Raw genomic sequence first — 13,402 nt, 5'->3', positions numbered from 1 at the left:
ATGAGAAGGGCTTTAGGGTCGGGAGACACGGCTTCACACCTTGGGTCTACCATGTGGCTCCCAGCTGTGTGAGCTTCAGCAAAGTCCTCCCCCTTCTCCCAGCCTCTACAGCCTCATCTGCAAGATGGGTTTCACGCATTCACAAATATTTCACTGCTAAGTGCCAATAAGCAGGGTGCCGAGGACAGAGGCAGCTATGAATACCCAATCCCACCTGCAACTGATGATAAGGAGATGACATTTGTAAACAGAAATGTCCCGAGGTAGAACCTTTCTGCCTCTGTGTGTGTGTGTGTGTGTGTGTCTGCTAAAGTCAGACACAACTGAGCGACGAGGCACACGGTGATTAAAGCGAGTGGCTTATACCGTTCCTGCTGGAGTGCAGACTCGTTTACACCATACTTAATCTACTGAAAATCCAATACTATACATAAAAACAATTTTTAAAGTAAAGAAATGAGGAACAAATCTAGCAGATGATGTCGGATGAACTCTTCCCAACAGTCTGTAACTATTAAAAAGATTAAGAGTTTTTATATTTGTTTAGCTAGAGATCACTCACAACAACAGGGAAGAGCCTTACACTCTGCAATGCATTGAGTAATGATCACTTTTTCCAAGCCAAGTTGCCTGACTAGACAGACATCAAGCTTGTATGTTAGCCACCCCACATGTCTCCCCTCAACATATACACATCTCATGAAAGAAGGCCTTTGGTCTGTAAAGGTAAATTATCAGATTTAAGCTTCTTCTATCACAGGAGAGTGGGGGAAATGCCCACAAATACTAAAGCACACAGGATCATGAAGTCACTGAGCAGATTAGAGAAAGTCTAGAAGTAGCTAGATTTCTCCAGCGGTTCTTAGAAGTGCGAACAATGTTTCACATGGGATCCTCCCCGCCTCACTCCTTACTACCGCATCATGAAAACAGGTTGCCAGCATCCATTAAAAGCACAGCAAACTGTCTAACACGTAGGCTCGCACCAAGCATTCCATATCTGACAATGACAGTGAAATCACTAGTTTCCGATGCTTATCAATGACGCTGCAGTATGAGATAATACTGTCAGCTTTCCACACAACTTCACTCCAACTAAATAAACAGACCGAGTATCAACTCTATTGAAAACTAGAATAATTATGATACTTCAGTCCCCCCAGCATCAAACTGCGTGGCGATACCCAGCCGAGCACGCACGCTCTCCCTGACATGTGCACATTCCATTAGCTCCGACTAATAAATCTTTTCTCTGAGCCCTCATCTCCCGGCTTTCTCAATAACTGTTCTGATATAAACCACTGCATGCTGTTCCTGATGACTGATCCCTTAACAATATTCCCTAAATATATGCAAAGTGTGTTTCTCTGTAAATACAATAGAAAAAGCAATCACATCAATAATTAAGATGGCTTTTCAAATGACAGTTGAGTGCTAATATGAGCTCCACTGGAAAATACTCATCAACAAACTAAATACACATCTATTAAAATGTAGGAGTCCAGACATATGAAGACAGAAAAAATTCATTGCAACTCCACTGGAGTCAGGCGGATAAACACACTCCCTACAGCTCCTCTTTCAGCCACTTGGAGAGGTTAAGAAAAGTAAACATTCCTTTGTACTTTCACGTATGAATAAGAAATTATTTTATTATTATGACTAGCAGCAGCAGCTAACTAACATTTAACTGAATAGTTAAGCCCAGCAATCCCACTTCAGGGCATATATCCAGAGAAAACAATAACTCAGCAAACTACATGCACCCCAGTGTTCGCTGCAGCACTATTTACAACACCCAAGACATGGAAGAAACCTAAACGTCCATCATCAGAGGACTGGATGAAGAAGACGTGGTACTTAAAATACAATGGAAAATGGAGAGACTAGAATGGAAACACTACCGCATGTAAAATAGACAGCCAGTGGGAATCTGCCGTATGACTCAGGAGCTCAAACCAGGGCTCTGAGACCAACCTAGGAGGGGTGGGATGGGGTGGGAGGTGGGTGGGACCGGACATGTGTATACCCATGGCTGATTCATGCTGATGTACGGCAGAAACCTACACAACACTGTAAAGCAAGTATCCTTCAATTAAAAATAAATAAATCTAAAAAAAGAAGAATGGTCACTGCAGCAGAGTTGACAGCCAACTTTGGATGAAAATGTGAGAGACTGACCTTCACAAGAGCATCACTTGGAAGACCACACAAATAAATGACTTCCTCAACAAATGATGGAGTGTCACACAACAGTCACAAGCAACAAGGTACATCTATGCACTGAGAATAAAAGACTTCCTCTAGTATTAAGTGGAAAAAAAATTCAAAGTACATAACAGCATGTGTTTTAGCTAGTATACACAACCTTTTCTGGAAGAACATACAGGAAATAGTTAATGATATTTACCCCCAAGAGGAGAATGCAAGGGACTTTCACTTTTCATCGTATACACTTTATGAAGATTCAAACCATATGCACATATGACCATTCATTCTCTATACATTTGTAAAGATTACTCTATACCACCTAGTAGAGGTTAATACATTTTTCTAACTCTGGAGTTAGAAAGATGCTAAGATAACTGGAAAAAAAATGGGCCCTGTTTTTTAATTTAACTCAAAATAATGAATCCAGTGAGATCAGGACAAGGGTTCATTTGAAATATACTAAGTTTGAAATCCTGCTTGAAAAAGCAGAAATAAATCTCCAATTTCTTGATTTCCATAACTTCTCAGCCCAGAAGGCCGGACGTTCTCTTAAACAGACCATGGTCTATTTCTTCAGATGGCAAGAAATCTTCCACGGTGTTCAGAGGATGAAGACAATCTTGGCAAGGACTATCCAGCCCCCTCCACGCCCGGCTCCAGCCACCTGTCTCCCCCACCCCAGAGCTACTGCACAGATCACTCCCTCAGTCCAGTTTGACCCTTCTCCCCTTTCCCCCCGATCCTTCCTGAGATATGAGCTCAGCCACCTCTTTCTCGGGGACTCCAAATGCCCCCTGCCTCTCTGGCATCCTTCACCATTTTGGAATACCACCTCGCCTCATTTCAAGCTTACACTGGTGTTTATCTATCTTTGGCTTGATCTGTCTTCCACCCTCAGCTGAAAGCTCTACAGAGACAGTGACAACACCTGTTTTTCCTTAATGCTAGACACCCAGTACCTATGACACTGGGGCACTTCACAGGCATGGGAATGAATGAGGTCTGTATGTCACTTCAAAGCCTGGTGATCATGTTAAAAAATAAAAAACAAAAAACCCACTCAATTGTGTCACTCTGACTCAAAGCCTCTCATGCCACAGTGACTCTGAGCCCCTCGGCAACCCCCTCCCCCTCCCCCGGCCTCCAGGCACACGAGTGTGCCCACCGAGCCTGGAAGCCTCCAGGCACATGTCCACCGCCAAGCATCTCCCCTGACATTTGCATGGCTTACTTCGCTATTTCATCAGGGCCTGGGTCAAACGTCATAGCTTTAGAGGGGTCTCTGCTGACCACCCAAGCTGAAATAGCCCACGCTGTCCACTCCTGATCCCTCACTCTGCTTCACTGGCCTGCACTGCATTTATAACAACCTGACATCATGTTAAACTTTAATTATCCCTTTATGGTTGGTTTCTTCTACCTAGAAGTTCATGAGGGCAGGTATTTTGTTTTATTTGATGCTATATCCTTAACCCCAAGAGCACCAACTGCCCTCAACACATGTTTGTGCACACAGGCACATCAACACCCACATCTGCACAGAGAAAAGCAAAGAGGAAAAACCGAGACAGGGTTAAAGTCTGCCCCTTTATCATTCTGAAAACCGCACATAACCTCTTAGTCACACTCGAGGGCGTCAACCACATTCTGTTTTTCTTAATAAACGAGCTAAATGAGTAAACATTCTGGAACCTCTGACTAATAAAGCAGATGACATTGACAGAGAACCATAAACAAACTATAAACGGCTTGCCTGTCCCTTCATTCATAAAATAAACAAAGAGAATATGACTTTAAAAACAAAGAAAACATTATTCCAAGAGCAATAAACTTTATGAACTGTACTAAAACCTTCAAGTGTTTATCCCGGCATGTGTATTTGACAATTAAAAAGAAAAATGTAAGCGCTCGCTTACCCATTCTCCTAAAATGTGGGACACAGCTTCATTGGCTCTTGTCATGTTCCTGCAGGCCAGGATCACATGTGCACCATGAAGGGCGAAAGATTTGGCAGTTTCAAACCCTGTGGTTTAAAGGAAAGTCCACATTAGGAAACACAAATGCAAAAGCACCAAATCATGATGCTAAATGGCCTTTGCTGAGCACCTTATGCATTACTCTAGTGGATGTCAATCAGACGGGATTTGCCCCCAGAAGCAATCTGCAACTATCTTGAGACATTTTCAGTAGTCAGAAAATGACAGACTTTACTGTGTTGGGTGGGAGGGGGGTGGGAAGGGGGTGTGCTACTGGTATCTAGCCTGTAAAGGCCAGGCAAGCTACAGAATATCCGATATGGCCCAGGACAGCCCCACAGCAAAGAATCATTTGGTTCAAATGTCTACAGCGTTGAGGTTGAGAAAACCTGTCCCAGGAACACAGCGATTTCAAAGGTGAAGGCCACACCATAGAAGAGCTTGCAGCACGGCCAGCCTTTGAACCACTGCTTGACAACAACCAGACTGTGCTCAATACAAAGGGTAAGGATATACAAAGACTGAGACATGGTCACTGTCCTCAAAGAGTTCACAGTCTAACAAGAGAAAACAAACCTGGAAAGTAAAACAAACATCTGCTAATAAGTTCCTGACAGTGTGCTTGGACTATTTTAAATGCTTCCAACGCTTCTGCTTCCAGCAATGGCAACTCGGTTTCCTAGACCCACACTCTTGCTGAGAACAATTAGAAAGCTGGACAAAACAACACATACACACACACACACACACACACACACACACCCCTCTTTGAGGGCATCAGAGGAACGGTATGATTGAGAATTTGGGGGTCTAACTCGGTTTCCTAGACCCACACTCTTGCTGAGAACAATTAGAAAGCTGGACAAAACAACACACACACACACACACACACACACACACACCCCTCTTTGAGGGCATCAGAGGAACGGTATGATTGAGAATTTGGGGGTCTAACATCTGGAGAAGTTGAAAGGCCAAGAGAGGTGAGCCAGCATTTGGTGCTTCTATACCCAGTGAGAATACCCTTCAAAAATAAAGAGAAACAAGATTTTTAAGCAAACAAAAGCTGAGAGAATATATCCTCAGCATGTCTACAATACAGGAAATACTAAAGGATACTCTTCAGATAGGAGGGAAAGGACCCTAGATAGAAATCTGGAGTTGCAGAAAATGACAGAGCAATATAAAGGGTAAAAAGATGAAAAACTCTAAATGATAATAGTAATAGTTTGTAAATTTACCACACCTAGTGAACATTACTATATTGACAATAATGACATATAACCCAGGAGGTAAGTACTCGAGATTTAAGTATTCTAAGACCCCTGCACTGCCCAGAAAGTGCTAATTTATATGAGAACCTTAGTAAGTCAAAAACACAGGATGTTATCTCTACAATTACCACTGAAATAACAGTAAAATAATACAAATTTAACCAGTTAAGGGAAGGGGAAGTAGAATAATTTTTAAAAAGAAAAAAGACAAGAAAGAGGAGAAAAATGGAATATAAAAGTATATCAATGTATGACAAAACCCACTGAAATGTTGTGAAGTAATTAGCCTCCAACTAATAAAAAAAAAAAAAAAGTTACACGGAAAGCCAATAATAAAGTAATATATTTAACCCCAAATATATCTGTAATCCCAGTAAAGTGAACTAAAAACTGCAATAACACAAAGACTGTCAGACTGAATAAAACATACATATATACACACACACAATAGGCTCCCTACAAAAGTGTGTATGTTTTGTTTTATATCCTTAAATATAAGGATAAAATATTAAAAGAATGGAAAAAGACATACCATGTAAAGATGAACCAAAAGAGGTATAAGAGAAAAACCTGAATATTTCATAATTTTAAGTTCTAATCCATGAGGAATATGTGACAATTCTATATACATACACACATGTGTCAAAAGTTGACAGAATTAAGAGGAGAAATACACAAATTCATAATCAGAGTGAAAGATTTTAACATATCAGTAACATAAAAATAAGTCAATAAACAGGAACTAATAGAAGATTTCTGACTTTAACTAATAAACTGGAAAATATTAAATCACTGATAAACAGTGATAATATTAAACACTGAACACAACAGCAAAACGTACACTCCAGTACTTAACGGATATTTACCAAAACTGAACATGTGCAGGGCAACAGTCTCAAATTCCAAACAAACATTAAAACTGTAAAAGATGCCCTTTGACAATAGTAGAATAAAATCAGAAATCAATAGAAGACCCTAGAAAGTTCCCATCTGGAAACTAAGCAACACACTGCTAAACAAAAAATTATGACTCAAAAATTCACAATGAAAATCAGAAAATAAACTCAATGATTATAAAACTCCTACATATCAAAACTTACAGAACATAGCTAAAGCCATGGAAAAAGGACAATCTATGACCATAAATACATATTGGAAGAAAATATGAGTTCTATTAAGCATCTATTAAATTAGAGGAAATTTTAAAGCAGCTGATTACCTAAAGAAAGTAGAAGGAAGATAATAAAAATAAAACAAACATAACATACAGAGGAACTAAGAATCCGAAAGTCATTGCCTTGGGGAAAAAACAAATAAAACTGACGAAGGGCCAGAGAGAGAGACGACAGAGGAAGCACACACACACTAGGGCAGACACGTGAGTGAGCAAGGGAGCACACAGACGGCAGACGTCACGTGTGAGTAAGAGGACGCCAGTCAGAGTCTACAAACCCTCAAGTGACCTTAAAAAGTATAATTAACATTAAGATATCGGTGAAAAAGACACCACTTAAAAACTGCTGCAAGGAGAAAGAGAACAACTGAAAAAACCTGGATTTTTTAAAAGACAATTCTTTTGAAAACTCTGGATCCATGTGCCTTGAACAATAAAGTCTACCAAACATTTACGAAAATAAAAATGCCAATCTCACATAAGCTCTTCCACGTAATAGAGAAAAACTCAACTATTTTATGAGGCTTGAACTCATTGGTCATTAGGGAAATGCAAATTAAAGATACAATAAGATGATAACACATATCTACTGCTACAATGGCTAAAACTTTTAGAAATTAAAAAATAAATAATGACCCCACCAAGTGTTGGCAAAGATGTGGAGCACCTAGAACTCTTATACAGGACTGACATGAAAAGACAAAGGAAGGGAGGGGAAGAGAGGGGAGGAATCTAATTTCAGAGCTTGACTATCACCCCACTACTCTAAAGTGTAAAATACCACACCTTGTAAACTGTGTGGAAAATCATACAGAATATGCCGCGACAAAGAAATCAATTCTACTGGAGAAGGCAGCAATGTAATTAAGCCAAAGCCACGTCAGATGATCACAGATTAGCGTTTCCAAGATAATGTTTGTATGTAGGAACAATCAGAGTGCCGTTATCTTACTGAGACTGCCACGTGAAAGAGGGGAGCACGGGTAGTCCATTCAAACCACTGCCACGGATCTAGTCTGCATGGAGGCCAGACTATTTACATAAACTCGCTCTCAAGGTAAGCCAGCACAGCACAGTGGAAAACTCAGGAGTCTGACACGTCTGTGTTGACCCAGCTCTAGCTATTTATAAGCTATCAGACATCAGGCTGTGCCTTTAACCCATCAGAAACTCAGTCATCCTTTATTAATAAAATGGGAAGTGAACAGTAAACGCACACTAGGAGTCTAATGTTAACCATGGTCGGTGGGAAAACAAATGTTAATGACTGACCCTTTCCAAAATCCACTTCAGCGGGAAGTCTGGAGCTTTCTCTCTGATTTGTATGAACTAGCAAATATAGCACAGCCATCATGACTGAAAAAACTCTCTCCGAGCTCTGCTCCCAACAGCAACACATGAGTTAACTGGTTTCAACACCAACTAGAACTTAAAGAAATTAGCTAGGGACTTCCCTGGTCCACTGGCTAAGACTCCATGCTCCCAAGGCAGGGGGCCTGGGCTCAATCCTGGTCAGGGAACTAGATCCCATGTGCCGCTACCAAGACCCAGCACAGTCAAGTAAATAAGTAAATACTTAAAAGAGAAAGAAATTAGCCACAAGATCTACCACTCCACTTGTCTAAGTACTAGCTTAAGAACACACTTGACCACCGTTTATGCCAAGCTCTACAGCCCAAAATATAGTCATTTCCCATTGTATCAGTCCTGGGTGTTCATTGGGAGGACTGATGGTGAAGCTGAAACTCCAGTACTTTGGCCACCTGGTGCAAAGAGCTGACTCATTTGAAAAGACCCTGATGCTGGGAAAGATCGAAGGTGGGAGGAGAAGGGGACGACAGAGGATGAGATGGTTGGATGGCATCACCAACTCAGTGGACATCGGTTTGGTTGGACTCCCAGAGTTGGTGACGGACAGGGAGGCCTGGCATGCTGCGGTTCATGGGGTTGAAAAGAGTCGGACACTGAAGTAAACGACTGAACTGAACTGAAGGACAACCTCCTATACTTGAATCTGAGGTCAAAATACACACAAACAATTTCAAATCTGAGATATCGTACATCTCAATCTGCTTGCCTCCTCTTTGGTGCATGTACTAAAAGGTGCTCAAACCCGCATCTTTGAGGCAAGAAACAATAACCTGAAATTCACTTATTTGGATCCATGACACCAACTTCACCCCTTGTCACCAGTGAGCAAAAGGTACCCAGATCACAAGGGAAAGCAAGAGAAGTAAAACACCAGGTTTCATAGCCCAGCCATTTCAGAGCTGCATGGGCGCAAGTGTGGGACAGTCCACCTGACTGACGTGCCGCACCCCTCGGGTTAATGACACGCTGACGGCCACAGGGAGGCTGTCTCAAGCGGCCAAGAAAGACTTTACTTGCAATCGCAGGACCTTTCCCACCCCGATCTTGTTGGAAAGGATGGACTCTGTGTCCCTATGAAGTCTCCAGGTCAGAGCAATCCAAAGAGATATTTTACATCACTTTTTCACCCAAGAGTATAAAAAAGTTGGCTTCCCTGGTGGCTCAGCAGTAAGAATCTGCCTGCCAATCAGGACACACGAGTTCGATCCCTGGGTCAGGAAGATCTCCTGAAGACGGAAATGGCAACCCACTCCAGTACCTTTACTTGGGATATCCCATGGACAGAGGAAACTGGTGGATTACAGTTCATGGGGTCACAAAGAGTCAGATACGACTTAGCGATTAAACAACATAAAAATAAATTACACGGTGAGTGGGGGAAGATAGTGGAGGCAATGCCTCAGCACTCATTAGCAAAATTAATTAATTGATGCATTTATTTATTTATTTATTTATTTGGCTATGCCATGGCTTAGATGTAGCATGGGAACTCTGTGGCTAAGACTGCATACTCCCAATGAACGGGGCTGGGTTCAATCCCTGCTCAAGGAACTAGATCCCAAGAGTTCCCATGCCACAGCAAACTTATTTTTTTTTTTAATGGATTGAGGAAGCATCAACACTCAACGCAGGGCCAAGCAGGTCCTAGGGCTCTATTTATCTGGTTTAGCAGGATAACTGTAAATTCCTTAGAATCAGTGCCTTTTCCATCTCTGTGTCTCATAGGACTAAGGCCCCGTAGGGTTCAATAAATACCTGCCAAAGAGACGAAATGTCCTTACAGGTTGGCTAACAGGCTACAATTCTGAACTGTTTGAAAACAATCCAAGTTGTGAAAACATGGATGGCCCTCAAACTTCCTTTTAGACCACAAATAAATACTGAAATCCTGCAAAAATACCAATCATGGCAGTTTTGAATGATACTATCTAGAAATCGCGGCGGGGGGGGGGGGGGGGGGGGGGCGGGTTGCAGGTTTGGTGGTGGGGGGCAGCATGCCCTTATTCTACCAAAATTTATTTTCCCAAACATGCCATCTCACGTGACAAAATAAACAGTGGCAGACGACTTCTTCTTACCAAAAACAGCACATCTGATGCTGAGGCAGCAACAGGCTGTGGTCACCAGTCTGCATCCTCTCTCCTTCAGATGACTCCTGACTGCAGTTATGGTTGGGCTTTCTGTCCCTGCGTCATGTGAAATTACACTCTTCCATCTATCTTCCTTTATCTAAGCCGTGCGTTACACATCACAAGTCTACTTTTAAAAGCGGCAATGGACAATTCCATCTTCTTATCCTGTGCAACTGCCTTGGAAGCAAAAACTAAGCAGAGATATTTCAAAAGACGATGGTTTAGGAAGGACAATAACACTTTTATAGTAAACCATATCTCTTGTGTGTGGAGTTTTATAAAATTAAAAAAAAAAGTTTAATAATGCTACCTACTGCTCAAGTCCAGGAAAAGCCCATGAGAATAGCATCCCTCACTCCGGTAATACCAAAGCTGATGGCCAGTTTAATTAGCAAAATGTAGTAGTGCTAAGCCAATTCTGCCCAGCGCCAAAGTTTGTGCAAAATAATGAAGGCAATTGTTTACTAAATTTAATAACCTGATTCATCTTATAAAAAATTAACTTTATGACAATGTTTAAATTGAACCAGCTTAAACTGCGTGGAGGTGGCAAGAGTGTGTCCAGAGGAATATTTAAAGCTAATAATATCAAGAAACTAACGGAAGACATTTTAAAACAATGGGCAGCATTAGTTTTCTAGCACTTGTTATGTCTGATCCAATTGGGAAAAATCAAGTCACCGTGGGGGTTTCATATCCCCCTGTCCTAGGTTTCAAGCTTTGCATACAAACATTAAAGGACCAGAAAAAGGGAAAACATACTTCAAAGATATGAAATGCCTGCTTATCTTACACGAGGTTTCCTTGTCTAGAATCAAGGTTACAAACTGGTGACGGTGGAGTAAATCAAGCCCGTGGACTTGCTTCCTCTGGCCCACGTTTTGCCTCCCTTCATCACTGTTTCTCTGTCCTGCCCTCTCTTCCATCCTTCTATGCTCCCTTCCTTCCTAATATGAATCACTTGCTGGCATTAAAAAATCAGGGCAATTATATCAATATATCCAACGGCAGATGTCCAGGTTCTCTGTAAAAGCTTACAATCAAACCACACTGGGCCCCCATTCCACTTGGTGATGAGCAGGCCCAGGAGCCACGGTGGGCTAGACACGGGGTTCAGGCTCCCCTGTTTCCCATGGTCACCCCGGAAGGCTGGCATCACCCGCCAGACCACGGCAGACATCAGATGCTCAGACACACATCGTACGGGGGAGAGCCCTGCTGGAGACAGAGGCTCAAGCCTGATTACGACACTGCCTCAGTCAGAACCTTCACATGTGATCTGCCAAATCTCAAAGAAGGCTTCACCCTGAGTTGCTTGAGATGCTATTTAAGGTCTGTTAAACCCCACTCCCTCAAGCGCAAGAAGGATGCTGGCGACACCTTCAGACGGGCAGCAGCGCTCGGCTCTGCACAGGCAGACGCGATGGCACCAACCCAGGGGGTGGCTCTGTGGTGCCGGTTCCTTTACCCAGCTGCCCTGCCTTCCCCTAGAGTCCCTGAGTGGTCACAGGAATGCTGGACCCAAAACTACACTGGGACCAAGGAGCATAAAAACGAACTAATCAAGCCAAAAATAAAAAAGACTGAGTGCAGGGCAAAACGAGATCAAAAACTGGTGAGAATTCAGGAGTAGAGTAGCACTATGAATTACTGCCGATGCTGCTGCTACTAGTGTCTAATCCATTGAAGATACCTCTGGGGACCTCCCTGATGGTCCAGTGCCTAAGACTCTGCTCCCAATGCAGGGGGCCTGCGTTCAATTTCTGGTCAGGGAGCTAAATCCCACATGCCTCAGCTAAAGATCTGATACAGCCAAATAAATGAATTTAAAAAAGAAAAAAAAGACACCTCTGGTTGTCATGCAAAAGATGGGCTACTTGAGGATACTGAAGCCTTGTAACCAGTCAGAAGGGATGAGGTACCTTCTTATGCTCAACAGCCAAGGGCAAAATTAGAAAACCATCGGGAAGCAAAAAATGTACAAAGCCTGAATCTAAGTCTGAGGCAGGATCCAGGGTTGGAGAACGGTTTACCCAGGCGGGGAACACAGCCGGGGCGGCGGGGGGGGTGGGGATGGGGGTTTGGGGGCGGGGGCTGGGGGGGACAGAGCAGGGGCCACAGCCAGGGAGGCTCGCCAGCAGGTAGGGGAGACAGAGACGGAGCTGCAGATCCCCCAGGCACAGAGAGCCCCAGGCTGGGAAGCCAGGCCCACAGACATCCACAGAGCTCCCGCTCAAGTCGGGCCACAGACAAGGCCCTTTTCTTCCTCCAGTGCTACGAAGCTTCCTTCCGGTTTGACTTTTTTAATTTTCTCCATATTGCGGATTTACTTGGGCAGTGTCCCCATTTACTGTAAATTATGGTTTTAATTATCATTTTTATTAAGATGCCCAAAGGAGCTTGGGGCTTACAACACCAGTAATTTCTAATGGGTTGTTATTATTAATTTATAATTGTGAAGCGCTGGAGACAAATGTTACTTTTAACGGTACACAATTAAAAGGCCAGAGAGATGGTGATTCCTCTCCTCCGCACCATCCCCCACCCTCCCATCCTAGAACACACCAGGACAGTGATGTGGAGGAACCAATCAACAAGTTACAGAATCTTCCAACACAAGCCAGCTCCCTCCCTGGAGAGCAACGGTCATGTACAGAGCAAAACGAAGAGCCTCATGTCTTTCATCCTGACCTGGATTTTGGGACAATTCAAATTTGGGACAATGATAGCATCAAGAAACCACTAGCTTAATGGATGTGGGTTTCACCTACGTTCTCCTAAACGCACAAGGACCATATTTCCTCACTGATCTGATGACTGTTAATGAAGCTATGACGGTAGGACCCTGACCATGCTGCTGAACTCTAGTGCTCCCAGGCCATTTCCCATCGAGTTCGACATGCAGTCACTACAGCTCTGAGGTCAATACCACAAATGCAGTGAACAGATAACCCTGAGAGTTTAGAACTCATGCTCGCTAAACACTAACCACACTCTCCGACTCTTAAGACATAAAAACTACAGCCATCTCTCCAGAAGCAGTTAAGTCACAGCATGCCCTGCTTTTATATGCGTGCATTCTACACTGCTACATACAAGGATCACAGGTGACTCTCCCACACCCCTCATAGGAGGTCCTAAATATAAATATTTACCAAAGAACGATGCCAAATCAAGCGGTGAGAACAGAGAAGCAGGAAATGGCTGGTTCGCTTGGAGCATGTTTCTGAATCGTCAACAGGCTGTGTTTACACACGGTAGTGT

The 13,402-nt window shown here is 42.9% G+C and overlaps 1 protein-coding gene across 5 annotated transcripts in view; it reads right to left on the bottom strand.

The window, feature by feature from the left end:
• Positions 1 to 13,402, bottom strand: part of WWOX (WW domain containing oxidoreductase) — an 886,744-nt gene that overhangs the window by 832,310 nt on the left and 41,032 nt on the right. For all 5 annotated transcript variants that reach the window (XM_061138077.1, XM_061138078.1, XM_061138080.1 and 2 more), the window contains exon 5: positions 4,128 to 4,234. In XM_061138077.1, coding sequence (XP_060994060.1) covers positions 4,128 to 4,234 — 107 coding nt within the window. The remainder of the gene's footprint in view (positions 1 to 4,127; positions 4,235 to 13,402) is intronic.

Source organism: Dama dama, chromosome 4, assembly GCF_033118175.1.
Source record: "Dama dama isolate Ldn47 chromosome 4, ASM3311817v1, whole genome shotgun sequence".
Classification (NCBI taxonomy): Eukaryota; Metazoa; Chordata; class Mammalia; order Artiodactyla; family Cervidae; genus Dama; species Dama dama.
This window is presented reverse-complemented; position numbering and strand designations above follow the sequence as displayed.